This window comes from Trichechus manatus, unplaced genomic scaffold (genome assembly GCF_000243295.1).
Source record: "Trichechus manatus latirostris isolate Lorelei unplaced genomic scaffold, TriManLat1.0 scaffold00029, whole genome shotgun sequence".
Lineage (NCBI taxonomy): Eukaryota > Metazoa > Chordata > Mammalia > Sirenia > Trichechidae > Trichechus > Trichechus manatus.
In genome coordinates this window covers 2,575,482-2,601,996 of record NW_004443965.1, presented here as the reverse complement: position 1 = coordinate 2,601,996, position 26,515 = coordinate 2,575,482, and the positions used below count along the sequence as shown (strand labels likewise).

At 39.5% G+C, this 26,515-nt stretch overlaps 1 protein-coding gene across 2 annotated transcripts in view; it reads right to left on the bottom strand.

The window, feature by feature from the left end:
• The window catches only part of SERINC5 (serine incorporator 5), a 126,789-nt gene that overhangs the window by 19,689 nt on the left and 80,585 nt on the right, over positions 1-26,515 (bottom strand). For both annotated transcript variants that reach the window (XM_023729468.1, XM_023729469.1), the window contains exons 6-8: positions 17,862-18,073; positions 15,127-15,222; positions 12,507-12,633 (exon numbers count right to left, since the gene is read on the bottom strand). In XM_023729468.1, coding sequence (XP_023585236.1) covers positions 12,507-12,633; positions 15,127-15,222; positions 17,862-18,073 — 435 coding nt within the window. The remainder of the gene's footprint in view (positions 1-12,506; positions 12,634-15,126; positions 15,223-17,861; positions 18,074-26,515) is intronic.

Below are 26,515 nucleotides of genomic sequence, written 5' to 3'. Positions count from 1 at the left end.
AATTATTTTTTTGATATGTTGCTGAATTCTATTGGCTAGAATTTTGTTGAGAATTTTTGCGTCAATGTTCATGAGGGATATTGGTCTGTAATTTTCTTTTTTTGTGCTATCTTTACCTGGTTTTGGTATCAGGGTTATGCTGGCTTCACAGAATGAGTTTGGGTGTAATCCATCCTTTTCTATGCTCTGAAATACCTTTAGTAGTAGTGGTGTTGACTCTTCTCTGAAAGTTTGATAGAATTCTCCAGTGAAGCCATCCGGACTAGGGCTTTTTTTTATTAGGAGTTTTTTAACTACCTTTTCAATCTCTTCTTTTGTTATGGGTTTATTTAGTTGTCATACCTCTGTTTGTGTTAGTTTAGGTAGGTAGTGAGTTTCTAGAAATTTGTCCATTTCCTCTAGGTTTTCACATTTGTTAGAGTACAGTTTTTCATAGTATTCGGTTACGATTCTTTTAATTGCAGTTGGGTCTCATTTCTTATACAGGTTATCTGCTTCCTCTCCTGTTTTTCTTTTGTCAGTTTGGCCAATGGTTTTATCAATTTTGTTGATCTTTTCAGAGAACCAGCTTTTGGTCTCGTTAACTCTTTCAATTGTTTTTCTATTCTCTGTTTCATTTAATTCCGCTGTAATTATTATTTCCTTCTTCTGGCGCCTGAGGGCTTCTTTTGCTGCTCTCTTTCTACTCGTTCCTGTTGTAGGGTTAATGTTTGGATTATAGCCCTTTCTTCTTTTTTGATATGTGCATTTATTGCTATAAACTGAACACTGTTTTTGCTGTGTCCCAAAAGTTCTGGTCGGATGTGTTTTCATTCTCGTTTGATTCTATAAATTTCTTTATTCCATCCTTAATTTCTTCTATAACCCAGTAGTTTTTGAGCAAGGTGTTGTTCAATTTCCACATGTTTGATTTTTTTTCCTTGCTTTTTCTGTTATTGCTTTCTGCTTTTATGGCTTTATGGTCAGAAAAGGTGCTTTGTAATATTTCGATGCTTTGGCTTTTGTTAACGCTTGCTTTATGGCCTAATATGTGGTCTATTCTGGAGAATGTTCTGTGTGCACTGGAAAAGAAAGTATACTTGGCTGCTGTTGGGTAGAGTGTTTGGTATATGTCTATGAGATCAAGTTGGTTGCTTGTAGCATTTAGCTCTTCCATGTCTTTGTTGAGCTTCTTTCTGTATGTTTTGCCCTTCACCGAAAGTAGTGTGTTGAAGTCTCCAACTACTATTGTGGAGCTGCCTATCTCTCTTTTCAATGCTGTCAGAGTTTGTTTTATGTATTTTGGAGCCCTGTCGTTGGGTGCGTAAATATTTATTATAGTTATGTCCTCCTGGTGTATTGACTCTTTAACCATTATACAGTGTCCTTCCTTATCCTTTGTGGTGGATCTTACTTTAAAGTCTCTTTTGTCAGAGATTAATATTGCCACTTCTGCTCTGTTTTGAGTGTTGTTTGCTTGATATAGTTTTTTCCATCCTTTGAGTTTTAGTTTGTGTCTTTAAGCCTAAGGTGTGTCTCTTGTAGGCAGCATATAAACAGATCGTGTTTTTTTTATCCAATCTGCCACTCTCTGTCTCTTTATTGGTGCATTTAGTCCATTTACATTCAGCATAATTATTGATAGGTGTGAGTTTAGTGCTCTCATTTTGATGTCTTTTTTGTGTGCTGCTCACAGTTTCTTTGTTCCACTTAATTTTCTGTGCTGAGTCATTTTTCTTTATGTGTTTCATCTTCTTCATTGTTGTTGATTTTGTATTTGCTGAGTCTTTATATTTTTCTAGTTTTTTTTATTTTGACTTGTAGGATTGTTAGTTTCTTTTGTGGTTACCTTAATATTTATCCCTGTTTTCTGGGTTTATACCAGTCTTTCATTTCTTTGTATCTCCTTGACTTCCTCTCCATATGAAAAATCTATGTCTACATTTTTTAAGCCCCTCTTTTGTTTTAATGTTGTCATCTTTTACATATTGACATCTGTTTCCCTATTTTCAGTGTTTTAGCTTTGGTTTATTTTTGTCACTTCCCTATCTGGGTTGATATCTGATTGCTGTGTCCTGTGTTCTAGTCTTGGGTTGTCATCTGATGTTATTGATTTTCTAACCGGAGGACTCTCTTTAGTATTTCTGGTAATTTTGGTTTGGTTTTTGCAAATTCCCTAAGCTTCTGTTGATCTGGAAATGCCCTAATTTCACCATCATATTTAAGAGACAGTTTTGCTGGATATGTAATTCTTGGCTGGCAATTTTTTTCATTCAAGGCTTTATATATGTCATCCAACTGCCTTCTTGTCTGCATGGTTTCCACTGAGTAGTCCGAGCTTATTCTTACTGACTCTCCTTTGTAGATGACTTTTTGTTTATCCCTAGCCACTCTTAAATTCTCTCTTTATCTTTGGTTTTTGCAAGTATGATTATAATATGTCTTGCTGACTTTCTCTTGGGATCTACCTTATCTGGGGTCAATAAGCATCCTGGACAGATATCTTCTCATCTTTCACGATATCACGGAAGTTTTCTGCCAACAAATCTTCAACAATTCTCTCTGTATTTTCTGTTATTCCCCCTGTTCTGGTACTCAAATCACTCGTAGGTTATTCCTCTTCATAGAATCCCACATAATTCTTAGGTCTTCTTTGTTTTTTTAGTCCTTTTATCTGACTTTTCCTCAAATTAGTTGGTGTCAAGTGCTTCATCTTCAATCTCACTAATTCTGACTTCCATTGCCTCAATTCTGCTCCGATGACTTTCTATTGAGTTGTCTGACATTTTATTGTTAATCTGTATTTGATTGCTCTCTATGGATTCTTGCAGCCTGTTAAATTTGTCATTATGCTCTTCTCTAATCTTTTTAATTTCCTCTATTGCGTGTTCTGCGTTTTGATTAATCTCCTTCCTAATTTCTTGAAGAGTTCTGTATATTAATCTTTTGTATTCTGCCTCCGGTAATTCCAAGAAATTTCCTCCTCTGGAAAATTTCTAGATTCTTTATTTTGGGAGCTTGCTGAAGCCATCATGGACTGCCTCTTTATGTGATTTGATATTGACCATTGTCTCCGAGCCATCAATAAGTTATTATATTTATTTTATGTTTGCTTGCTGTGTCCTAGCTTCTTGTTTTGTTTTGATATGCCCAAATAGGCTGCTCATGTGAGCTAGTTTGATTACTGGCAACTATGAAGCTCCAATGTCCTGTCACCTGGTAGTTAGATCTGTTACTAGGTATGTGAGCTGAGGAGTCTGCCCACTCCTCCTGTATGGATTCAGCTCAGGTGCCCAGGTAGACAGCCACCAAGTGTGTGGTGTAGGCTCTCACCTACAGTCCTAGACAGGCATGTATGATTGGTGTAGGCACAGGCATCTGGCTGCAACAGGGGGGCAAACTCTGAGCAAGGCAGGGGGCTGACGGCTGCCCCCGAGTGTCCAGGAGCAAGGCATGTCCCTGCTCCCTAGAGCGCATAGGTGGGTGGGTTTTGCAGCCAGACTATGAGCACCCAGTGCTGTTGGCTGTAAGGACTCGGGGGCACCTTTTATTCTTGGGCCCCTATCGCAGGTGGCTAGGTGGCGTGGGTGGAGCCACCAGTTCTCAGGCCCCTTATGTGGGTAGGTGAAGACCCTGCTTAATGGGCAGAGCAAAGTCAAATGTCACAAACCTGCCACTTCACAGCTGAAACAGTTGAAGTTAGACTTCAGGTATACACCCTGTTGTACCGTGGTAATGAGGGCCTACACTGTTGAAATGGGCCCACACAAGTCTATGCAGGGAGAAAGGTACTCTAAGTCTGTGGCTCCCTTATGCCTGAGTTTAAGCAAAGGAGCTGTGCCTACCCTGAGTTCCTGGCTTAGGGGAGCCAGCAGTTTATTTTTTCCCGTTTGATAATTTGTTCACTCTCCAAGGCCGGGAGAATGGCTCAGGGTGTGTGATGGATCCTACTTCTGGCCCAGAGGACTTGGTAATTGCTGAAGCCGATCTGGGATCCAGTGTAGAGCAGGGAGTAGGGAGGTAAATGGGAGAGAGGTTTTTCCCTGAGGGGGGTGTTTTTGATCTGTGCAGTAGGCCGGAAGCAAATACTTATCTTTCGGTGATCGGGGGCTGCTTCTCACTGGTTCTGTGCAGCCGAGTAGACTCTCAGCAGCTGGGTCTCTCCTGGCGCAGAAAATGTGCCTCCAGAGCACGCTGCTTGCCTGCCTCACCGCTCACGCCCAAGCTGATCAGGTCTGTAGGGCTCAGGCTCTCGCCAGGTCACATCTGGCACCTCCTCACTGCTTCCGAACTGTCTCTTCTTCCCCCTGCCACTCAGTCCAGTTCCTCAACTTTGCCTTAATGTTCAGGGCTCCTAGATTGTCATATATAATCAACTCACTTGTTTTTTTGGGTCTTTGTTGTAAGAGGGTCCACTGGAAGCATCTGACTACTCTGCCATCTTGGCCCTGCCTCTTAAGCCAATCTCTTTTGACAGATAAAAAAGAGAAGCAAGCAGAGACACATAGGAACCTCAAACCAGCAAGAAAGCAGTGCTGGGAACAGAGCGCGTCCTTTGGACCTGAGGTTCCTGCACTGAGATGCTCCCAGACCAAGGGAAGACTGATGCATCACAAGGACCTTCTCCAGAGCCGGCAAAGAGAGAAAGCCTTCTCCTGGAGCTGAAGCCCTGAATTTGGACTTGTAGCCTACTGGACTGTGAGAGAATAAACTTTTCTTTGTTAAAGCCATCACTTGTGGTATTTCTGTTAGAGCAGCACTAGATGACTAAGACAATTATCTTCAGCAAAATTTTACTTGTGTGTGATATTAATGATACTGTTTGATAATTTCCAATTCTGTTGGATCACCTTTCTTTGGAATGGGCACAAATACGAACCTCTTCCGGTCAGTTGGCCAGGTAGCTGTTTTCTAAATTTTTTGACATAGACAAGTAAGCACCTCCAGCACTGCATCCAGTTGTTGATACACCTTAATTGGTGTTGCGTCAATTTCTGGAACCTTATTTTTTGACATTCCCTGCAGTACAGCTTGGACTTCTTCCTTCAGTATCACTGGTTCTTGATCATATGCTACCTCCTGAGATGGTTGAATGTCGACCAATTCTTCTTGGTACAGTAACTTTGTGTATCCCTTCCATCTTCTTTTAATGCTTCCTGTGCTGTTCGATATTTTCCCTAAAGGAAATGTCAATACTGCAATGCCAGTCTTGAATTTTTTCTTCAGTTCTTTCAGCTTAAGAAATGCTGAGTTTGTTATTTCCTTTCAGTTTTCTAGTTCCAGGTCTTTGCACATTTCATCATAATACGCTACTTTGTCTTCTCTCGCATCCCTTTGAAATCTTCTGTTGCGCTCTTTTACTTCATCATTTCTTCCTTTTGCTTCAGCTACTCAACATTCAAGAGAAAGTTTCAGAGCCTCTCCTGACATCCATTTTGGTCTTTTCTTTCTTTCTGTATTTTTAATAACCTCTTGCTTTCTTCATGTATGGTGTCCTTCCACAACTCATCTGGTCTTCAGTCATTAAGTGTTCAATGCATCAAATCTGTTTTGAGATGGTCTTTAAATTCAGGTGAGATATACTCTCGAGGGGTAGCTCTAATTTTCTTCAGCTTCAACTTGAACTTGCATATAAGCAACGGATGGTCTGTTCCCCACAGTCAGTGTCTGGCCTTGTTTTGACTGATGATACTGAGCTTATCCATCATCTGTTTCCCACAGATGTAGTCAATTTTGATTCCTGTGTATCCCATCTGGTCAGGTCCTTGTGAACAGTCGTTGTTTATATTGTTGAAAAATGATACTTCCACTGAAGAAGTCATTGATCTAGCAAAATTCTACCATGCAATCTCTGGCATTCACCAAGGCCATATTCTCCAACTACTGATCCTTCTTTGTTTCCAACTTTCACATTCCAATCACCAGTAATTATCAATGCATTTGATTGCATGTTTGATCAATTTCAGACTGCAGAAGTTGGTAAAAATCTTCAATATCCTCATCTTTGGCATTAGCCGTTGCTGCGTAAATTTGAATAATAGCTGCATTAACTGGTCTTCCTTGTAGGTGTATGGATATTATCCTATCATTGACAGTGCTGTACTTCAGGATAGATCTTCAGATGTTCGTTTTGATGATGAATGTGATGCCATTCCTCCTCAATTTGTCATTGCTGGTATAGCAGACCATATGGCTGTCTGATTCAAAATTGCCAATACCAGTCCATTTCAGCTCACTAATGCCTAGGATATCAATCTTTATGCAGTCCATTTCATTTCTGAGGACTTCCAATTTTCCTGGATTCACACTTCGTACATTCCATATTCTGATTATTAATGGATATTTGCAGCTGTTTCTTCTCATTTTGACTGGTGCCATATCAGCAAATGAAGGTCCTGAAAGCTTGACTCCATCCACATCATCAAGGTCGACTCTACTTTCAGGAGGAAGCTCTTCCCCAGTTATATTCTGAGTGTCTTCCAACCTGAGGGGCTCATCTTCCAGCACTACAGGAGACAATGTTCCACTGCTATTCATAAGGTTTTCACGGGCCAATTTTTTGAGAAGTAGACCACCAGCTCCTTCTTCCTAGTCCGTCTTATTCTGGAAGCTCTGCTGAAACCTGTCCACCATGGGTGACCCTGCTGGTATTTGAAGTATCAGTGGCATAGCTTCCAGTATCACAGCAACACACAACCACCACAGTACGACAAACTGACAGACGCATGAGGAGTACAGTGTATAGTTTTCATTTAAGAAAAAAAAAGTATAATTTTTAATTTTTGAAAAATAATACCTGAAATTTTCATCTAGAAGATATTTCATTATTGCTTTTCACTCTGGCACCTTTGCCACTCTATTCCAACCATCACTGAGCACTAACGGTGAGGATTGGTTTTTACTTCTAAAAATGTCTATATATTCAGCTCATCACTGGTGACAATATGACTGCTACAAATAGATGTTACCTTAAGATAAGGTCTTTATTCAGTCATGGCCTTTCCCCAACTAACATTCTACTTAAAATTATCAACAAAATACAGTAAAACCTGCAGAAGCTGGAACCGGTGTAAGGTAGAAACCTGCTAGAGAAGGAAAACACAAATACTTTCCAGTGACAGAACAGTTGTAAGACTGCGCCCTGTCAAAGGTGGCAAACCTGCAAGACTGGAAAAACAAGGCAGTCCCGTGAGTTCTGGCTCTCATGGTTTTCACTGTATTATGTTTACAAGCCCTTTAGCTTATAAAATTGTTATTATCTGCATTCTGGCTATTACTCCACCCCATCTGTTTGGTCAGTACAACATAAGTTGCTATAAAACAATTTCCAGGTCATCCATTAACCTCTTCTCTTCCAGGACTAAGGTATGTGTAATTTTAACCCACTATTTCCTGAGGGTGGGCGTGGGGGCAGTGGTGTGGGTAGATGGAGACTAGTAGCATTTGGTTGAGACAGTACTTCACTGTGCTAGGATGTCTAACACACTGCAGCGTGTTGAGTATGTCTGCCCCACTCACTAAATGCCAACACTGTGACAACCAAAACAACATCTGCCCTTCCCCCACCAACACCCAGGAACCACAACAGTGCTCAGAACCCCTTCCATATTGGCAGCATAATTCACAATGCAGGTGCCCTACACACCTGCTTCCAACGCTTTCAGAGCTGGCTGAAGTCCCCTGGATCACAGAAAATATCTAAAGAACACATCCAAACTTTCCTGTTGGAGACCATAGATTCTATACCACCACCTCCTCACCCCACCCCCAACAAACTTACAGGACAGGCCCATGACTGCTCCCAGCTTTTGTGTGATGAAATTTAATCATGTTCTCATTGCCATATGCAACCTGACTTGAGGCTCCCAAATGGGACCACAGTCCTATGTGAGTGGCGTAGGGGTGGGGGACACAACATATCCCCGGATGCAGAGTCATGAAGATTTCCCAATGGCAGGTTAGGGAGTGGCAGGATTTAATAAAGACACAAAGTCCTCCTCCCTATTTTCTTACATAAAAGTAGCAGGCCCAGAACACATCAAAAGAATAAATACCCCTCCCGTGATTTGCCAACTTTTCTCAGTTTCAGCTAATCTTCTCTCCAATGTCATCATACCAACCTTGTACCTATTTCCACATGGCCTTCCGTATCACTGTGAATGTTCCATCTGGAACTAGCAAATTGACACTTAATTAAGATTCTTAATTTTTCCAATTTTGTATTCAAAAGGACATTATTCTATAAAGCTTAAACAATAATTATTTTTTGTTTTAAGCATAGCTAAAACTGAAATAGCCAGGGGACACTTTACAGCACAAATGCCTCCTAATGCTGTAATTATACAAGTCACCCAGCTTATCCTTCCACCTCAGGGAAGAACCTGACTTCCAAGTCACCTCAGAAAAAAACAACATCAACCTGTCTCTCCAAATATTCCAGTAAAGGAGACTCAAGTAAAGGTTTCCTGGAATTGGGGGTGGAGGACTAAGGCAAAGGGTTCCAAGCCTCAGTTACCTCATGTGTACAATGAGGAGATTGAACATGATTGACTCCGGGGTCCTTTCCAGATTGAGAGTTTGAAATTGAAGCCAACAGAATCATAATTTCAGTCAAAATCTAGAGGCAAGGAGGGAATTAAGGAATTTCTGGTGGAGGCTGAGGCTTGTCACAGCAAGGATCCAGACTTAAGAGGGGAATAGGCGGTCAGCCTACATAACGAGCCATCAGGGATCACCTGCAACTGAGGCAAGATGAGGGCCTGCTCCTTCACAGTGAGGAGAAATAAGCTGTGGAGTAATAACTCCTGGGAGCAATGAACGGGGTTCTGGAGAAAGTGCTGCCTTTCTGAAAAACCAGTGAGTAGGGTTTTGGCTGAAGCCTTCTTCCAAGCTGAGACAGAGTAAAAATGTACTAAGAGTGTCCAGAAACAGGACTCAGGACAGACAGCCAGAGACAGAAGATGTGGGTCATCGTGAGAGCCCCTAAACAAGTGTGTGTGTGGGGAGGGTAAGCTGGGAGGGATGGCACTACAGAGAGGTAAGAGGAGAGCTCAATGAGCCTTCCATTGCCTTACAAAAAAGACAACCCTAGGCAAGCTTGGGCTTTCGTTGAAAATGCATGATTTCTACCAAAGATTCAACGAAGAAACTAGTCTACAGGACTGAAAGTCTATATAAACCACAGCCTCATCTACCCTGAGACCAGAATAACTAGATGATGCCTCGCTACCACTACCATTCCTTCTAATCAGGGCCACAAAAGATAGGCCCTGATAGAATGGGAGAAAAATGAAGAACAGACCTCAAATTCATTAAAAAAAAAAAAAACAGACTTACTGGACAGGTTGAGACTGGAGGACTCCTAAGACTACTGCCTTGACATATTCTTCAAACCTTGAACCAAAACTAACCCTTGAGGTCCCCTTATAGCTAAATAACAAATTGGCTAAAAAATAATTAACATCACCAGTAAGTACTATACTCGTTTAAAAAATCACCTATATGAGACCAAATGGTCAACAATTACTTTTAAAACAATGATGAGAACGTAAGGGGGCAGGGAAACTAGATTAATAGAAACAGAACAACCAGAATGGAAATAATGAGAATGTTCACGCGTTATAAAGACTGTAACCAATGTCACCGAACAACTTGTATAGAAATTGTTGAATTAGAGCCTAAACTGCTATGTAAACCTTCACCGAAAGCACAATAAAATATTATTTAAAAAAAAAAAAATGGGGGAGGGACGCATGATTTCTTCTCCCTTTCCTCTACATGCAAGCAGCCCTGGTGGCGCAGTGGTTAAAGTAATCGACTTCTAACTGAAAGGTTGGCGGTTCGAAACCACCAGCAGCTCCACAGGAGAAAGATGTGGCAGTCTGCTTCCATAGAGATTCACGGCGTTGGAAACCCTACAGGGTTGCTATGAGTTGGAATCTACTTAATGGCAGTGGGTTTGGTTTGGGGTTTGGTTCCTCTACATGTAGTCTTCTGGCTTCCTGCAATTTCTATTAAGAGTTCTAGATAATTCTACAACCATGTTCAAATGGCAGTTCCCACTCAGATGCTGCAACTTTTTTTTAGTAACACCTTCCATGCTTTTACTCCTCCAAGTCTGGGAGAAAAACTTAATGCTGGAAGAAGTCATGACTGGAAAACATCCTAACAGGGCTGACTCCCATCGCTAGCAGCATTCCCCTTTTTTCAAGAGCCTACTAAGCCTGAACTTGCTTTCCTCTGAACTCGAAGACAATTTGTTCATAAAGCTCTCAAAGCTGACTCCTGGAGCTGCAGCAGATAATTACGGCAAACATTAATTACCCATTCCCCCGGCATGGCCTCTTCCACTAACTCCTGGGAGGAATAAACTGCCAGTCACCACGTTCATGCCTGAGTGTTACAGAAACATCCCATGGAGGAGTAAACTGCTCATTCTTTACCTCCATTTTGTGCGAGCTACTGTTTTGTATCTCCTTATTCCATTGGGCACCACAGTTCTGTAGCTTAATTACCAACATTCAATAACAACGTGTATTACTGGCATTTAGACAGATTTTAAGCAGCAGCTGTCAACTTTGAAAATTGACAGCTTTTGGGAACGCCAGACTAGACTCTGCCAAGCTACACTATGGTGCCTCTGAATTCTGAAAGGAACAACATTGTATTTGTCATATCTCACTCAAAGAAGGTGATTTTCTTACACCTGCTAGAAATAGTAAAAATCTCTAGGGTGAAAACTCCACGCTGTAAGATAACTCCACGTGTGGCAATTCTGCACAGTACACCGAGTGGATTTTTGCCATCTTTTCAACTTATGAGTCTATAAACAAATGTGAACTCTATTTTATCTGAGGGACAAAAAAAAATTTTTTCATGTACTGTTGGTCATCCAGCAACCCCCTAAAACACGATTTTACGCCATCATATACCTTCACTATTTTTTCTGATAATAAAAGTAACATAAAAACAAAACAAAAGAAAAGCAAGTTCATTGTACATTTAAAAAAGTTACAAAGAATGGAAAAACAAGGGGGAAATATAAGCTATCCCTAATATCACCACTATTAAAATTTTGGTTATCCCCTTCCAGGATTTTTTTCTAATATAAACACATTTTGTTTTTAAAATGTAATATCCCCACATGTACAGTTTGGTAAGCTACTTTTTCCTCACTTGATTTACAAACATTTTCCCAGGTTAATACAGAACAAAACTAAATGACAAAATCGTGAGATTAGCCTATGTTTGCTGCCACTTCTCTCTGAAGCCTAACAATAAAAGATTTAGGAAGAAAAAGCTTACTCAAGAAAGGAAGAGCTGAGAATCTCGATTCAAATTTTTGGTGGCTTTATAGTTTCTCTGAAAATATTCATTGACTCGAGCCTGATATGGGTCCTGAATCCCATCCATGGCTTCATACATAGTACTTCATATATAGTAGGTACTCAGTGAGTATTTATGGAAATAATAAAAATGAAAGGCCAGAAAGTGGTCACCACGGTCTCTCCCGAAGCAACAAGGAGAATCTGTCGCTAAGTCATGAACACGTCCAGAATCAGTGTTAAATAAAAGTCATCTTAACAACAACCTGCAACACGAGCAAGCATTTTAAAAAACTCAGCTCTCCCATCTCTAAAACACATACGCCATTGTTGGTCTCTTTCCGGCACTAGGAGGTGTTGGAAGCTGTATGAGAATGTCAAAATATTCAGAAAGACATTTTATTTATATAAGCTATCACCACTAGGATTGTTTAGTTTCAGAAAAAGGGAGATTATAATGTGCCTATGACAAGTAGATTTTTTTACACACTGAAATGTAGCAAACAAAACACAGAAAACCTAAATGTGAAAAGGTTATTGTCAAAAGGAAACTTAATTATCAGCGAAATATGTACCCAGATTAAGTAACCAACCATTCTCCTTTCTCTATTCTCCCTTTAGCAATCTTTTATATTTTTAAGATGGAATAAACCATCACCACCACACCCTAATAAGCATCTGAAATGCAGTCTGCTTATATATCACACCTACTGCGGGAGGAGCTGCCTCGCCTGTTTAACACCAGCATCATGGGTTTGAACATAAAAGAAAAGGGACATTTCCTGTCTTTCCTGGACTGTGCATAAAATGACGGTGTATATGGTGCTTTGTACTCTTTCCATCTACAGCAGAACAAATGCTATTTCCCTTGGATTGGAATGCTGCCAAAACATTCTGGCACACATGATCCCTTCCTCATTGTGTGCTCTCCCGCCCTCCAATAATGCTTTAGCAACTATTACTCAAACCGTCGTTTAGAGGGTGTTAGGCAATGCAGCTGCAACATCACCATAGAAATCTTTTACTTACCCATATAAATACAAGTAAGGTAAGTGAAGTCCTGACACCTAGATTTCATGCTGTTAATTCTACCTTTTTATTTCTGGCTATTTTTACCCTCCCTCAGATGGTACTTGCTCTGCTGCTTTGTAGCTACGGAAACTTGTACTTTTAAAGTTTGCATAAATAACTCCTATTACTTACCATGAATATAAGATACATGCAAACAGCAGGGTGGTACCCAGTCCAGTAACCAAGTTCTCATCTCTGTACAGGTCCTGACCAAAGTCAGGCAGACAGATTGTAACATTCTTTCCATGTTCATCCAGAACTAAAGAAAAAATAAAGAACTCACCGTCAAATTGGAAAACTCTGTTGTAACTCCCGTAAGCATTCATTTTGGGAAAATTCATGCAGCTTTGGTGTACCTCCTTAGTAGAACAAATATTGATCACTGAGAACTTTACAGTCATATTTGACTCAGACTAGATTTTTGCTATTGCTCTGGTGGGTCAGATTACTGTAGATTTCAAAGCACCACTTTCCCAACATTGGCTCATTCTTAAAACAAGGCCCTTGGATTCCAGTTTAGCTAAAGGGTCCTACAGTTCCAGCACTTAGAGTCTTGCTCTTTTTCGAAGTCCCTGGGCAGTACAAACTGTTAAAGCGCTCAGCTGCGAACTGAAAGGTCAGAGGTTCAAGTCCACCCAGACGTGCCTTGGAAGAAAGTCCTGACAATCTACTTTGGAAAAATCAGCCACTGAAAACCCTATGGAGCACAGCTCTACTCTGACGCACATTGGGTCTTCATGGAGTTGAATCGATGGCCAACTAGTTTGCTCTCTTGCTCTTTTTCAGTACTATTCAAACAATAGTAAAAAGAAAAGTTAGCTCCATTTTTCAGTTGATTCAGCAGCCTCTGGAGACAGAGAAGTAGTGGGCAGATAATTGAGCACTTCCTCTGTGTCTTATCCTCTCTGGAGAAGTGGTGAGGCTAATCAACAACCACACATCTAACAGCAGTAGACAGTGGTCTGGTAAACAGCCTCCTAACCCTGATAAGAAATCAGACAGGATAACGGCCATGATATCTTCAGTCTGTAACACAGGAACCTCTTGAGGAGGTCTGGATTTTTTGAAAAATTCTTTTGAGAGGCTACATAATGAATACTTCTATAATATTACCATCAGTGGTAAACCACACTTACTTTTTATTTAATACAGTATTCAATTTTGAACATCATAGGTAGGTGTGGTTGCCAACTGTGCCCAAAAATAAGGGAGCATCAACATAGAACAACAGTCTAGAAATCATTTTACAAACATGTACTTTCTCAGTGTTTGAAGTTAGACTAAAATTATCACAGGTAATCACACTTGAAATGTGACTGTTTATGATATGGGTTAAGGAATTTTTATTCTTAGCCCAATAAAAAATGTCTTAAAAACATTAGCCAAAATATGAATTTTTTCCATTTCAGTAGTACCACCTGAAATTGAAAATAAGATTTTTTTTCTGTTTTTAAATACTACTTGTATTTAAAAATAATAATACTGTAGCCAAAAACACTCTTTCACCAAAACCAGACAGCAGTACATAAAAAGTCATAAAGAGTCTTAAAGAGGGTAGATTTAAATACACTTACAGACTCAAGATAGGGCTTAAAAAAAAAAAGAAAGAAAGAAATCCAGGTAGATTATATTTAGTAGAATACCTCTAATTATATCACTTTCCACTATAAATAGCTATATAGACAAGATCCATACATAGTACATGTATATGCTGCAATTTTCAAAATTATCTTTGTATTTGCTTTCTAAATTTAAAAGGGGAAAACAACTCTATTGTGCTGACTAATTCTGATTTAATTCTAAAGAAGAGACTATGCTTATTTAACTTAATTTATACAAAATTGAATATATCCAAATGTCTTAGTTATCTAGTGTTGCTATAACAGAAATACCGTAAGTGGACAGCTTTAACAAAGAGAAGTTTATTCTCTCACAGTCCAGTAGGCTAGAAGTCTCAATACAAGGCACTGGCTCCAGGGGGAGGTTTTCTGTCTGTCAGCACTGGAGGAAGGTCCTTGTCATCAGTCTTCCCTTGGTTGAGGAGATTCTCAGGCACAGGGACTCCGGGTCCAAAGGAAGCCCTCTGCTCTCGGCACTGCTTTCTTGGTGGTATGAGGTCTCCAACTCTCTGCTTGCTTCCCTTTCATCTCTTGTAAAAAAAAGGTGGTGCAGGCCAGACTCCAGGGAAACTCCTTTTACACTGGATCAGGGATGTGACCTTAGTAAGGATGTTATAATACCATCCTAATCCTCTTTCACATAAAATTACAATCACAAATGGAGGAAAAACACACAATACTGGCAATCATGGCCCAGCCAAACTGATACACACATTTTTGGGGGGACACAATTCAGTCCATGACACCAAACATAAACCAGTTGCCAATGAGTCAACTTCAACTCATGGTGACTCCATGTGTATCAGAGTACAACTGTGCTCCGTAGAGTTTTCAATGGCTGGTTTTTTCAGAAGCAGATCGCCGGGCCTTTCTTCTGAGGCTCCTCTGGGTGGACTTGAACCTCCAACCTTTTGGTTAGTAGCCAAACACATTAACTATGAATAAGTAAATTTTAAAACTGGGGCTGCTTGGCATGACTGAAGTGGTTAATCCCAGATCTACACTGAAATTCTAATTTTAAATTAAGCTGTACCTCAACAGTTAAATAATAGCTTATAGAGATATATACTCTTTCTTCCACAAATGAGAACGTTCACACCACAAACACATGTTCCCTGACAAGGCCAGCTTACCGAATTCTACGGGTTTGCTGGACAGAGCTGAAAAAGTGAGATATGTGACATAGCAGTTTATGAGCCCGGACTGCAGTAACCCAGAGTGTGGCTGTCCTGTAAAACACAAGAGACATTTCAACGATAAGAAAGCATGTGCCTCAAAAAATAATCAGACACCCCATCCCACTGATTCTCCTTAAACTTGAGCCCTCACCTTTCAAGTGAAGAAAAAAGGTACCTAATGTGTTTCTTTGAGAAAACTAAAAAGAATTTCGGGGGAGGGGTTATATACTGAGTCTAACACTGCTATTTTAGACATAAATTCTAATATTTTATCAACACCTACAACACCTTCTCAAGCCTATAGCTGTACTTAAACATACTGCCTAGTCCTCCTGAGGTTCACAGCATTAGTTCTTAAATCACAAGTTCAGAAAAAAGTTACCGGCATTACTTGTCAACACAAGGAACAGGTCTCATAGGGCATGGATTCCAGTTTCTACAAGGCCATCAGACACTTACAGTGCAGTCCGTGGCAGGGGAAAAAAAAGCTCTTACTTTTCAAAGGACAAAACCCTGGGGAATACTGAGTAAATATCAGAGCTGGTCTAGGCTAAAGAAAAAGCTATGGGGCTCAACATCCATAAGGAGAAGGGCTTCAAAGTTGTAACATTTACATTAAACCAAGTGTTCAGATCTTTCCAAGTAAAGGATATGATAAGGGGATCCCTCTCTCTCTCTCTCTCTTTTTTGGTGAAATTTTCAACCTGTTGACATGAAAGGATCCCATTTTATCAAATCTTCCCTCTGATCAAATTTGTTTACAGAATCACCAATATTAAATTATGACTGCCAATAAAAACCAAACCAAGCCAACTGCTGTCAAGTTGATTCTGACTCATGGTGACCCCATGAGTTTCAGAGGAGAACTGCACTCCACAGGGTTTTCAATGGCTATGACCTTTCAGAAGTAGACGGCCAGATCTTTGTCCAAGGTGTTTCTGGATAGATTCAAACCTTTTGGTTAGCAGCCAAAAGCTTAACTGTCTGTACCACCCCGGGACTCCATATTGCCAATCAAGATGTGGAAATATACCGTTTTATAAATGTTGCTCTTTGGCATGAGAATAAGACTTGCCTTAGCAACTAATGCCATTGAACCAAATATTTCCAAATTCTTATACCTATTTCAAAAGGTAGGCTTTAACCCAAAGGAGATTTTAATCTGAATATTAGTAATTTCTTTTTAAAAATTCTTAATTGATCAATTAAAGGAATTGGGAGAATATACTCTCAATTTTAAAATCAGATTTGAAATTTTTAGTACAGAAAAACTTAACTTTTAAAATTATTCAACACTAGTTGCCTTTTTTAATCACTTTATGTTAGAAAGGATTCAAGGGGGTATATGTTTACTGGCCATATTTTTCTTTTCCTACCTAGAAACCTGAATGCCATGTGCATGTTCATCACTGGCAGAGTAAGATACCTATAGGAAACCTTAGACCAGGGACCTCTGTCTCTATAACCCCAACAACAGCAAGCTGCCTTAAGACATCCAAAGTAGTGTATAAATGACAATTCACATCTATACTTTCAAAAAAAACCAAACAATAAATCCCTCGCCGTCCGGTCAATTCCGACTCCTATCAACCCTATAGGACAAGAGTAGAACTGACCCACAGGGTTTCCAAAGCCATAAATCTTTATGGAAGCAGACTGCCACATCTTTCTTCCACGGAGCAGCTGGGGGGTTCAAACCACTGACCTTTTGGTTAGCAGACAAGTGCTTAACCATTGCACCACCAGGGATCCTTTTTAAAGCACTTTCAAATCCCACTGTCTCTTCCTTTTGGCTTTGAAACAATCAGGAGCAAGGTCAGGCTCACATGTTTCTGTTGACTTCATTGAGGAATAACTTGGGTCTAAGGGAGGTTAGTGCCTTAGTGGCGCAGTGGTTAACCAAAAGGTTGACAGTTCAAATCTACCAGGAGCTCCCTGGAAACCCTATGGGGCCGTTCTACTCTGTCCTATAGGGTCACTATGAGTTGGAATCAACTGGATGGCAATGGGTTTGGCTTGGCTTTTTAAGGAAGGTTAGCTCATGGAGCCAGCTGCTGGCTGAGCTGGGATCGGATTCCTGCTTCTTAACTCCTAGACCACGCTTCCCACCCCTCCACTCTTTTTGGTCCATAGTCCTTGAGTAAAGGATGACATCAGAAACAGCTCTGAGAACACTCTTATTCAACTTTTACACAGAAGTTATAGGGAAGCTCACAAAAACTATTTTTAATATACACCAAGAGCATTTTCCATTTAAAGGCCCCTTGCGGTAAATCAGGATCCCTGGTAGTGTCGTGGTTAAAGCACTCAGCTGCCAACTTAAAGGTCAGCAGTTCAAACTCACCAGCCACTTGGTGGGAGAAAGATGTGGCAGTCTGCTTCCATAAAGATTTGCAGGACTTGTAAATCCTATGGGGGCAGTTCTACTCTGTCCTCTAGGGTCGCTATGGGTGGAACTGACTCAATAGCAGTAGATTTGGTTTTTGGGTTTCCTGACATGTGGCCTGACTCTAACACTCAGCTCAAGTGTGAAAGATGAAGAAGAGACCGCATGAGCCCCACCTTTCCTATTGCGGGCCTATCCACAGTAAGTTAAGAACTGACCATTGTTTCAAAGAGAGATACGCTGGGTTTGCTCAAAGATACTGAGAAGAGTGCAAATAAGAAAGAATGGAAAAAACCACACTTACGGTTTTGAACACAGGGGGAAATGGCCACCAATGAAATAAGCAGGCACAGGCCTCCATTTATTCCTAGGAGAACTTTGTTTTCCATGCAGCCTTCTTTCTGTGTATAAAACACTGCCATCAAAATGAAGCCTCCCGTGGCAATGGAATACATGATGAGCGTCACCAGGGCTAGACAGGCATACCACAGCTTGTTAGTTGCTGTTCCTGCAGTCCTGTTTTTCAAGGAAGTCAGTAGGGGAAGAGGAGAAAAGACAGGTCCGTGAAGCACGCAATCCTGACCACATTTACCATCCTTCAGGCACTAACTAACTGCTATCAGGCTCCTAAGCTCTTATAAGATGACTTATCCAGAAGGCACGTCATTTAAGCAATCATTATGCTCTATATCAAAGTTGGAAGGTTCCGGTAACTATGCAAACTTCTTGGTTCAACCTTAGAATTTCTCTAAACACAGAGAATTCCATTTCTGATTTAAGTGTATTCATCTATTCAAAGAAATAAATATAGGCCTCAAATCTGACTTGATTCTAGCTTCTCCATTCTGAATTTGAACTACCCTGGGACAGGTTTTGGAAGTATTAAAAAGAGGTTCTTCTCTGGGGTTCAAGTTTTCCCTTAAGCACAGCGTCTGGAGTGCCACAGTCTCTATTCCGAGTGCTACCAGCAGTTTCTGCTGATGCTCATTTTTTCTTTAGGGAGAGAAGCAAATTAGCTTCACTCAGACAGACTGGCTGACCTTAGCTCTTTTCTCCCTGTACTGAAAAGGAAGATCTGTAAAAATAGCGCTCCTCCAAAATAATACCAATATTAAGGGAGAATTTGATATATTAAAAAAATGGAATATAAAAATCAGCTGTAATGGGATTTACAACAAAAAAACTAACAGATGGAATTAATGTGCTTTACAGTTTATACAACTATTAATAAAAGGAAGGGAGAAAGAAACAGTGGTTTAAATCTATAGAAGTTTTTCAGAACAAAGAAAAGAGTGTTTATAAACTGTAAGTGAAGAGGACAGAACAACAATAGGAAGAAGGCACTGAATCAGTCCTCTGTCTTACGGTTCAATCGCTCTTTGTAACCACATTCTCAGAACCCTTCATGGAGCAAGCCACTTGCTTTATATTTTCACAAAACTGGAAAGTGTTCAAGCAACCCAGCTAAAATGTTTTAATGATGAAAAGTTACTGCAGCCAGAGGCAAAGAAAATAGGGAGGAAAGGCCAAAATGGTAATGACCGTTGTATTCCTGAAACCAAGCCAGGTACTCCAATGACTAACATAATTCTAATATAAAAGGCATGCAAAGGAAATGAGAGAAAATGAGACTCAAGAAAGGAGAAGGGAAAAAAAAAAATCTAAGAACCAAATAATAACTGATGGCAGAGAGACAGAATGAATCACATTTAAAAAGGTGAACACTGCTGACCTGTGGTGTATGGACGCAATTTTTTTCTCCAATAATCTTTTGGGTTATGGTATTAGTATATGAAGGACTTTCTTATAATTATATTATATTCCCAAAGTTAAATCTTCCCTGAACTCCGTCTCATATTATCCAACTGTTTTACTCAACCTCTGCACTAAAAGGTCCAACAGGTATCATCTCAAACTTAGCAGCTCTAGAGTGTTGTTGTTGCGTGCCCGCGAGATTCCAACTCATAGTGACCCTATGTGACAAGAGTAGAACATACGGTTTCCGAGGCTGTAATCTTTAAGGCAAAGATTGCCAGATCTTTTCTCCTGTGGACAGTGCGTTTGAACCATTGTCAAAAAATTACAAGTTTTGCATTATGGAAACATAAAGAATTCTCTTATAACACTAAAGGTCATCTTTTAGCTACACTATAAGCTACCCTTTTAACGTAGCTAGGTAACTAGGCCTACTGAAACCAGAAAAGCTGGTTTCGTTATTCACTAACTTTCACTTAAAACTCAGAAAACAATCAAAATTAATAAACACCCTGTTTTCAAAACTAATGAACATACCCTGTTTTCAAGATCGATGAACATATTCTGTTTTCAAAGCTTTAGGAGTCTTGTGACCAAGACTCACAGATCTTGTGATTGTCCTGAAACTGTTTAACAAAGTTACATAAACATCAACCAATCAGAAATTTTGTTCAAAAGTTGCTGATAATTTTGTATATAAGCACTTTAAGAATCCTGATTAATTAAAGCACTTATTTACTGTGTAAATGAGTGTGCTGCCCAACTTTAAAATGTCTATTACAGCTGCACAGCAATCTATTAATGGGGTCCTGAGTTGTTTATTTTTTGATACTGCCAACCCACAGGTTTGCAGGTTAGCAGCTGAGCACTTAATCTTTGCGCTGCCAGGGCCCCTTTTAGGTCTAGACTAATCTCCCAATATTGCCATCTCTACTCCCAAATCTGCTCTTCTGCAATCTTCTCAACCTGAGAAAATGGCAATTCCATTCTTCCCACTCTGGGGTTGGGGGCAGGAGAAAAAAGAGAGAGAGAAGAACAGCAGTCACTCTTTTTCTTCTAGTCTCCCTCCCCTCCTTCATTACCACCCTACAGCCATGCATCACTCCATCAGCAAATTCTACTGTTTCCAACTTTAGAATGTATGCAAAATCAAACTACTGCTACTGCCCGGCACCAAGCTACCATGTCTCTCACTGGGATCATCTCCTAACTGGCCTCCTTACTTGCACCACTGGCCCTGCCCCTTCAATCTCTTTTCAATTTAAAACATAGATTACATTCCTCCTGTTCTAAAACTCTCCAGTGTGCTCCCATTTCACTTTAAAAATGGCCTCAAAAGCCCTATATGATGTGGCTCGGTGCCATTCCTCTGATTTCATCTCCTACTACTCTTCCTTCACCACTGCGTACCAGCCACAGCAGTAGCGCCTTTGTTCCCTGCACAGGCCAAGCACAGGCCTGTCCCAGACCCACCCTTACTTCCTTCGGGTCTCCCTTACGCTTATGCCTTTCCCTGATCATAAGATAGCAACCTGCCCAGTTCTCCCTAGCCCTTTCACCCTGCTTTATTTTTCTCCAGAGACCTTCTACCACTGAACTTATTACATATTTGCTTGACTATCAGTTGTTTATTATTTATCTCCCCCCAGGAGAATGTAAGCTCCAAGGGGCAGGACATGGTTGTGGTCACTGCTACACTCTTATTGTCTAGAACGGCGCCTGACACTGTTATTGAATATGGGCTCAAGGATTGTTGACTGTTAAAAAAAATAACATGTTGTAAGGGCAAACACAAATTAAAAATAAGAGGTTTTAATTCTCCTTGTTGAAAGTAAGGGAAGACACTTCCCCCTCCCTTTTCTTTCAGCATTCACTTTAGAAATCTTTTAACTGTGATTTCTTTCTATGTCTCTTTGAAAATTATGTAAATCTAAGCTGTTTCCTCCAGAACCTGGGAGCCATTTCTTTTGAAATGTAATCATCCCAGCTTCCTGGGAGAAGATGAGCTTAACTTCATTCAGGTGGCACTGGACTCCCACTTTCAAACCAACTTCTCTGGTCAAAAAGATAATAGAAAACTGATCTTGAAAATATGCATGCAATGGGTTGTATCCACTTAGCTAATAAAAGAGGAAGATTCCTTTCTGTCTTTGTAATCTCTTTAGCATTATGCATCACATTCTGGTTTAATACATACTCAGTAATAATATTGTTTTCTTTCTCTTGCACCTTTGTGGAGAGGTTTCCTGGGTTGGAAGATTTTGTTTTTAATTACACTTTCCCAACAGCGTCAATGTTAGCAGAGTGTCTGCTATTCCTGCTACACCAGATTCACTCAGTCTTACAGATGACGCCTTGTTTTTGCAGATATCTCAAATAACTATCATGACTGGTTTATCTTTATACTCTCAGTGCCTACCGCACTGTCTGGCACACAGTGAATATTCAAAAAATTTTGTTGAATAGATAGTGTGAAAGAGAGAAATTGATAGCAGGTATCTTGCTTTGATTTTGGGGTTTTCTTACTCATGAAACCAAATATTCACTTTAAAGTAATCCCTGACCAAAATGAATCTGTGGTTTGTTTTTCTTTCACCCAAAGTTGCAAATCCTCTTTCCTGTTCCAAGCCAGGCTTACTGAACTTGAATTTCAAAAGATATGGCTGGGTGGAGGGGCAGAGACCATCTTGTAAACTAATATCCATTGATCTCAATAAAAGCGGGAGGGCAGGGTTCAATCAATCATGTTAAGATTAGTCAATGGTTGATCTTCTGTATGTCTCCCTCCTCTTCTCTAAATAAGCCTCACTGCACCTAGCTTCTTCAAGCCGTTTGCTTCTTCTGGAATCAAAATGGTCTCCCTATATGCATCTACAGTAACTGCTCAGAATGTTCAAATTTCACTGAGCTTTGATTATTCTTAAATGCACCTGAATGGAGATTAGAAAAGGACCAGCAACAGGGCAGAATGGACAGATCTAGCAGCAAGTAGACAACAGGTTGAGAGTTCTGGCTGGGCTCGGGCTCAGTATGAATTTCATGATTAAACAAAACCCAGCAATGACAGCAACAAAGTAAATAAAAAATCTAGTACATTTAAAAAATGGGTGTTTAGAAACACCAGAATATACTATCTACATTTTTGTTATTTCAGTTTTGATATAGAATTGATACATAAAATCACAAAATTTGAGCCAGAGAGAAAAACACATTAAACATCTAGCCCAACCACATTTTACAGGTATGAAACCTGAGGTCAGAGAGGCCAAGTGATACGCTCAAGGTTAAATGAATAGCAAGCTAGAGGATAAGAGTCATTAAAATGGCAGCCTCCTAGTTTCTAGCCCATGGCCTTCCTAGTCCACTGTCACTGGAATCATCTCAGTCTCAGGATATATATGTATTTCTTTCTTTTTTAAAAGAAAAAGGGGGGAAAACAAACTAGTTTTGCCATGAAGAGTGATATGAGTATTATATTTTCTAGACTAAGCTTGTAAGCAAGAGCCTTTGTTAAAACACACACACACACACACACACACACACACACACACACAAAACTACCAAACTTGAAAATTTAAATGAAAATAACAATATTAGTGAGCTTCCTAGCTTATTCCTAATGGTAAGCAGACAAACCAACTACAAATATGTTGACAAAAGGGATTTTGTTGGACCATCAGCCTCAAGGCCTGGACAACAGTAGCATCATTTGCTGCAAAGCTCTTAAGTCATATTTATTGAGTGGTTTCTAGGAAGTTTTTAAAGCAGCCAAACTCTTCCAAAATTCCTGTTAAAACTTGGCATCGATATTTAGTCTCAGAAAATGGCTTAGAAGCAATCAAAACATTAAGGTCAGAGTGAAGAAGGAAAACATTCTTAAGGGAGCAGGCTATTTAACGAGTGAATCAGCCACCCAGTATCAAAGATTTTAATATTTTACCATGAAGTTCCCCATCTGAAGTATATCTGTGAAAATTTTAGGAAAAATTCAGGATAGCATATTTATTTTGTCTAATAAAATATCAGAGCGAAAGCACATTAAGAATAATAGAAAGAGTAATATTTAATCAATTAGAATGCATTTCCATCTTTGTAGGTTTTTTTTCTCTACAACTGAGAAAATAGAGTCACATAAGAACTCTAATAACCCACTCGGGTTATTTTTAAGAAAACTGCTGCCTCAGAGCAAGATCTAGTAGAAATTACAAACATAAATTGCAAGGTTTTAAGGATGACTCTAAAAGCAGGACAGCATGCAATAACTTATCCAAGAGCATAACTCAACTCTGAAAATTAGTATTGTTTTTAAGATTAAGACTTTAAAAAAAACCCAAAACATACCTATAGTGCTACTTGTGTGACTATTCAGTGTGCTTTAAAAAACTGGTCATAACCTTAGTCTCATGGGACAACTCAATCAATTGGCATTATATTTCACAAAGTTCATGTTCTGCATCCTACTGAGGTGGGTAGCATCAGGGGTCTTAAAAGCTTGCGAGCAGCCATCTAAGATACAACTACTGGTCTCTACTAGTCAGGAGCAAAAGAAACAAGGAAACCAAAGTCTCAGAGAGAAACTAGTCTACAGGGCTAACAGACTACACGAGCCATGGTCTCATCTACCTTGAGACAAGAAGAACTAGATGATGCCCAGCTACCACTACCGAACATTTTGATCAGGGCCACAATACGTGGACCCTGATAGACTGGAGAAAAATGCGGAACAGAACTCAAACTCTTAAAGAGTCCAGACTTACTGGACTGGTTAAGAATAGAGGATTCCCTGAGACTATCATCCTGAGATACTCTTTAAACCTTGAATGAAAACTATCCCCCGAGGTCACCTTTTAGTGAAATAACAGATTGGTACACAAAATAAATAATATTATCCGTGAGTATGGTGCTCCATTAAAAACCACCTAAATGCCCATTAACAGATGAATGGATAAACAAAATGTGATACACACATACAATGGAATACTACTCAGCCGGAAGAAGAAATGAAGTCTTAATACATGCTATAATAGGGATAAAACTGGAAGACATTATGCTGAGTGAAGCAAGTCAATCACAAAAGAACCAATATTGTATGACTTCACTTACATAAAAATACAAGAAAAGGCAAATGTAAAGCGAACAAAGCTTATTAGTGGTTACCAGGGGCAGGAGGGAGGGGGAAAAGGGGATTAACAGGGATGGAAATATATTAATTAAGGGTAGGGTTGCAGAGCCCATTATGGTAATTGCTGTCAGCAAGTTCTACACTTGTAAAAAACTGAATTGACAAAAGTTGTATGACAGATATATTAACAACAACAACAGAAGAGTAGCTGTTGAGGCTGCTTATGTATAATCAAAAACCTCATGGGATTTGGTTTCTTGATTGGGAGGCTTAGGGTCATGGTTTCGTGGGACATCCCAGTTAAGTGACCTAAAACATATTTAGTGCTTTTGTTCTACCTCCTAGTTCTATGTTTAGTGCCTGGGGTCTTAAAAGCTTTCAAGTGGCCATCCAAGGCACAACAATTGGCCTCTATTCACCTGGAACAACAGACGAAGAAGAAGAGACAGGAACAGAAGGAGGATGTGGAATGCATGGCTAATTGCCACCATGAACAACTGCCTCCTTTGCCATGAGACCAGAAGAACTGGATGGTGCCCAGCTACCATGACTGAACATTTTGATCAAAGACTCCATAGAAGAATCTGATCAAAAAGAGGAAAATTCAGAACAGAATTTCAGATTCTCATGGACTCCAGAATTCCTGTAGCCATAAAGGTTGGATGACCCTCTGAACTACTGCCCTGAGATAATCTTTAAACCTTAAACGAAAAATAACCCCGGTGGTCTTCTTAAAACCAAACAATAGTTTAGCTTAACTAGCAAAAAATGTCTTGCCTTGAGCATTATGCTCTTTTAAGAACGGTCTATATGGGATCTAACTGAAACAACAACTTGAAAGATTAGATAGGAACCTTAGTGGGCAGTGAATTTATATTAATGGGGGAGGAACAACTCAGAAAAGGTGAGTGAGCATGGTTATACAACTCAAAGAATGTGATCAATGTCATTAAATGGTACATATAGAAACTGCTGAATTGGTATGTTTTGTTGTGTATATTCTCAGCAACAAAAACAAAATAAAGAAAATTGTATTTAAAAAAAAACTATGAGACCAAAAGGTCAATAAATACTCTAAAGCAGATACAAGAAGATAAGGGGGCAGGGAAAAGAGAGTACTGGAAATAGAACAACCAAAACACAATTAGAGAAAATGCATGTTGACATACTGTTAAAAATGTAACTAATATCACTGAACAACTTGTGTAGAAATTGTCAGATGGGAACCTAATTTGCTTTGTAAACTTTCACCAAAGAAATAAATAATAACAAAATATTATTAAAAAAAAATTGGTCATAAGTATTTGGTTGTGCTTAATCCAGTATTTACCAAATAATAAAATGATCAAACTATCTTTTTACTCATGAATCCTGACAACTGCATCTTATAATTTGATCTTTAAAAAAGAAAACCAAAAATTAACAATAACTGCCAGGCTTAGGAATAGGTTCAGAATATAAGTACTTTCAGATCTGTATTTTGTTTCATCCAAAATAAAAATAAAACATTCATATAACACTATAGTTTGTTTTTCAAAACTTACTATAAAATATAATGATGCCTCTAAAGTAACAAAAGCCTTACTGGGTACAACAGGCAGATATTTTTATTCACATCTTACAAATAAGGAAAAATAAGACAAAGAGCAGTTAATGCTTTGCTCAGAGTCACAAAAAAGAACTGAAAAGAGCTGGACCCCTTGTCCAGTTGTCATTTCTTTACATGACCCAGCAAGAAATAAAACTGGCTATTAATTGTTTGGCGTTTCTCAGCCTAGAATGTGAATCTACTTTCAAGGCACGTAGAAAATGTCTCTTTCTAAAAGGCAGGATGGCTTTCTAATATAGCACAACAGATCTTCCTAAGGAAGGGAAAGGGGTCTTTCTACTCTGAGGCAGCTGAAAAGGAACAAAAGTGGGAGAGAAGGTATTCAATCTTACATTCTTTGCAGAAGGTGAACCTTCGGCTTGAAAGTAATGGGCTGTTTTTTTATATTGTAAGGATGGGTGAATGTGAAGCCCAACCAAGTTTTCAGCTACCATAAAAACCACAGACTCAGGGCCAAAAGGTGCCACCAATG